The sequence below is a fragment of the Eurypyga helias genome, unplaced genomic scaffold (assembly GCF_000690775.1).
Source record: "Eurypyga helias isolate BGI_N326 unplaced genomic scaffold, ASM69077v1 scaffold2347, whole genome shotgun sequence".
NCBI lineage: Eukaryota > Metazoa > Chordata > Aves > Eurypygiformes > Eurypygidae > Eurypyga > Eurypyga helias.
Window position 1 is genome coordinate 5,087 of NW_010262218.1, and position 3,925 is coordinate 9,011.

The following is a 3,925-nucleotide window of genomic DNA, read 5'->3' on the forward strand; positions in this document are numbered from 1 at the left end:
GGTGTCACTAACTGGTAAACTGGGATTGTTTACCTACCTAACATTACTATCACTGAGCATATTTTATTGTGGAGTTACAGATAGGGCTGTGATGGGGATGAAGGGAACCAAGATCTTCCATATGAATTAAGCTAAAAAACTAAGCAGTGCCACTGCCAAAAATACTTCAATCAAACATTGTTTACTTTCTGTTTTTAAGAAAATGCTCAGAATTGCAACTTACCGGGATTATGATGAGTCACAGATTCTCCATTTTGAAATACATCTCCAGCCACATTCATTCTACCAGGATTGAAAGGTCCTACACCAGTCTTGGTCTGTGAAGTCAAAGATGGGGTGTATGTTTGCATATTAACACCAAAATTACTTGACTGCAGTCCGTTAGATACATCTCCCAAGCTGGCATTCTGCAGTGATGTTACATGTGTAATCATTAAGTTCATGTCAGGCCCATCAGCATTTTCTAAACGACCATCACTCACAGAGCTCATAGGACCCGTTTCTAATGTAGTAACATCAGCAATTCGAATTTCAGAGTCTGGTTCTGTGGTTATACCACTATTACCTATTCCTGAATTTACCTTACTTCTTGAAAAACTGGAAGCTGAGAATTCCATATTGTTGGTTCTATTTTTACACTCTGGAAGTCTTCGTTCATTGAAACTGGAAGCATTCTTCTCTTGTCCTTGATTTGTTTCAACATCTTCTTCATCATCAATAATAATAGTTTCACTTATACTCCCCTTTTGAGAATTTAAGTCTTTTGGGATAGGAAGTATTTTGCAATCATTTCCCTGCAGCTCTTCATTTTTTGATGATGTAAATGTAGTGTTCCTTTGATCTGTTATCAGTGATGCAGAGTTTTGCGGAGCTTGTATAGGTTCAATAAAAACTACGTCATCGTCATCCTCTACAGGAGAGTTTTGGAATTTACTAGGTCTAGAAACTAAAGAACTTGGTGGACCTCCAAATGTATTTCCTACATTTGCAAGACCTGCTGCCATGGTAGTATTCTCTAGGAGACCGGGAGTGTGTTCAGACAGTTCTAACCCTCCCAGAGGATTTGTGTCCATTCCAGATCTGCTGTTTAACAAAAACATAAAGAAAAAAAAAAAAAAACCCTTCAGAGTAAGATACAGCTTTCCAATTCTTAAAAAAAACCCTACAAAATTAATAGTTCTGGCTTTTACTTTGGTTTCTTCCTGAGATCATGAAAAGAAAAAACTAAAGTTCCTCTCAGCTCTTCTTTGAATGTCTTAACATTAATTTACTTTTTAACCCTATGCTAGAAAAATACTCCCAGTACCCACATTTCCCACACAAGAGCTACACACCATTACGTTTAGCAATACATACATAGACAGGAAATATAATATTTTATGGTATTTTTTTTACATGATCCTGATTTCTAAGACCCTTTCCCACCCACATATGCACAATGATCCTATAACACTGCTTTTGCTAGGCTGCAAAGCAATATCAAAAGTTAGATATGCAGAAAGAAAATTTGAATTTCTACTACATTTCATTCCTATTAGAAATGTTACAGTTTCAGCATCAATAAATTTACACAACAAAAGGCTTAAAGCAATAGCCAAGTTCCTAGCAAAAAAAACAAAGACAACTTCATTTTGCATATTAACAACAGTTAACATTCAACTGATTTTCCCCAAACCCCACAGTGCCAAAGCCCTTAAGTGGCCCCACTGTAACTGAAACACAGAAAGTAAGGAAAAGAGATGCAGAACTGCTGCACATGATGAGAACAAATACATTCTTGAGCCACGGAAGGTGCACAGCAACCTCTCGTTTCTAGACACTACCGGGGCAGCTCATTTGAGGTCCTGACTTAACTACTTCAGGCTCCACTGCAGCTTTCAACAGCTTCATCTGTTTGGTTTTTCTTGGGGTGGGCTTTTCTGTTGTTGGTTGGTTGGTTTTGTTTGTCTGTTTGTATGTTTGTTTTGGGGTTTTTTTGTTTTGCTTTGTTTAAAAAACAGCAAGTGATGCTTCTTCAGACTCCTTCCCAACAGCTACTTTTTCTGAGGACTTCTGTTCACTTTTAGTCATTTTTCAGTTTGGGGCACCTGTTGTTTATAACTGTCAATCCTACCATTAATTAAAATATAGAAGGCAACCTGGATATACAATTTGTGTACCTGTAATTCCAAACTGGTATATAATTGTTGCTAAAGGACCGAAGATCTCTCTAAAAAACATATGTACTAAAATCAGCAAATTAAATTGACCTTGATATACACAATAAGAAAAATACAGACATAGTTACACGATGATTTGGGTATCACTTGGAGTATGTGCTAATTCGTGACATCACTGAGCTTTTGTGAACGGCTAAGAGTAGCTTTCTGTGCTTTCTTTATAAATCCTTTAAAAAGGAAGGTAAACAGAGGAAGTACAAATAGCCTGCTCATTAATACTTACCCATCCAGAAATCCACTGCAATCTGTTTACCTTAATCAGTTGCTCCAAGAGCTTTTATTTTCTTTCCTGTAGGGAACCTGATCTTCTTGTGTCAACTTGCTGCCCTCCCCAAAAGCAGTGTGCTCTGAAACAGGATTAAAACAAACATTAGATACCTGGAACAGTTTCTTTGTTTCAAACTATGTTCATTAAACTGACTTCTTTCTAAATTTCCAATTTAAGTTCAAACCTGACTTTCAGCACTATCATCCTACAACGTTAGAGATAATGTCAATCTATGCAATCATTGCTCTGAGTAAAGCAGCAACAGTAGTGTTTATTCTAGATTTTCCACTCTGTCACATCACATTTCCAGAATCCTTTGTTTGATGCTTTATAGATATGGAAAAAATACAGTGTTTGGTAAGAGACACACAGTCATAACTGTAATTAAGTAATCAAACACTTGAATTAAGAAGTTTATCTGTAACAGAATATTTTTTAAATGGTTCAAGTAAATTGAGCTATTGAGAAAAGAAACCTTAGCAGTTATGTTTCTCTGCTTTTTATCTTATCAAACTCCCTGATGCTTGTAACAGAATATACTATGATAAAACTATGATACAGCAAAAGAACATGACAGAACATGTATCATAAATCAGGCTTACAATGCAACATAAACCTTATATTGATAATAATTTTCAAATTGTATATATGCACTGCAGTGGTACTTAGCACAGGTTCAGGCATCCATAGATTATATTAACACATGTGAGCATTCGCAAGATACTGAAAACGTTCAAAGTTCAAACCTATATTTATTCTCCAGATTTTGTAACAGTCATTAGGTTTCCCAGACTGGGCAGCATTTTTAAAATCAACTTGTGTAGTTATCTACTGTTTGAGGACAGCCCTTAAAATCCCCAGACAGTAAAGAGGCCCAGAGAAATAAAGTTCAAATATTCTTCTATGCATTTACAACATTATTCAAGCCCTCTTACCCATTAACTGAGGGGGAGGGAAGGGAGACAGGACACATGACAAACAGCAAAGCTGTGATTAATCTGAGATGAGAGGCGACCACCTTTTAATTCCTTCATATGTTAGCCTTACAGCCAAAGCCATTATGTAATAGCATTTGAACTGCAATAAAGGTAACACTCAATTGCAATGAAAGAGGTTTTCTTACCAAAAAAAAAAAACCATCCTGTATTATCAATGCAGTTGGCTTGTATCCCCCTGGAAATCAGTTAGTTACACTGAAGAGCAATTTAATCCAATATTCTCTTTAACCTATCTTATTTTTCCCTCCAGGGCTGAATAACTGAAAGTTAGATTTTCCTACATCTCAGCTTTTAAGCAGAAGAATTTATTCAGTTCACTGATTCTTAAAGTTTCCCAGGTTTATTCCATATATTTTCTTTCTCTAGAAGGACAAAAGCATCATAAGCACATAAAGCTTTGAATAAAGTTTTAAATATACCTGAACAGATGGCAGCAAAAA

At 36.1% G+C, this 3,925-nt stretch overlaps 1 protein-coding gene across 1 annotated transcript; it reads right to left on the reverse strand.

The window, feature by feature from the left end:
- Positions 1-223: 223 nt before the first annotated feature.
- Positions 224-1,073, reverse strand: ZMYM5 (zinc finger, MYM-type 5; the record flags this gene model as incomplete). Its single annotated transcript, XM_010155616.1, has 2 exons — positions 582-1,073; positions 224-317 (listed from the first exon to the last, which is right to left on the reverse strand). Coding segments are annotated over exons 1-2 (586 nt in total), but the record flags the coding sequence as incomplete, so codon positions are not given.
- Between the last annotated feature and the right edge of the window lie 2,852 nt (positions 1,074-3,925).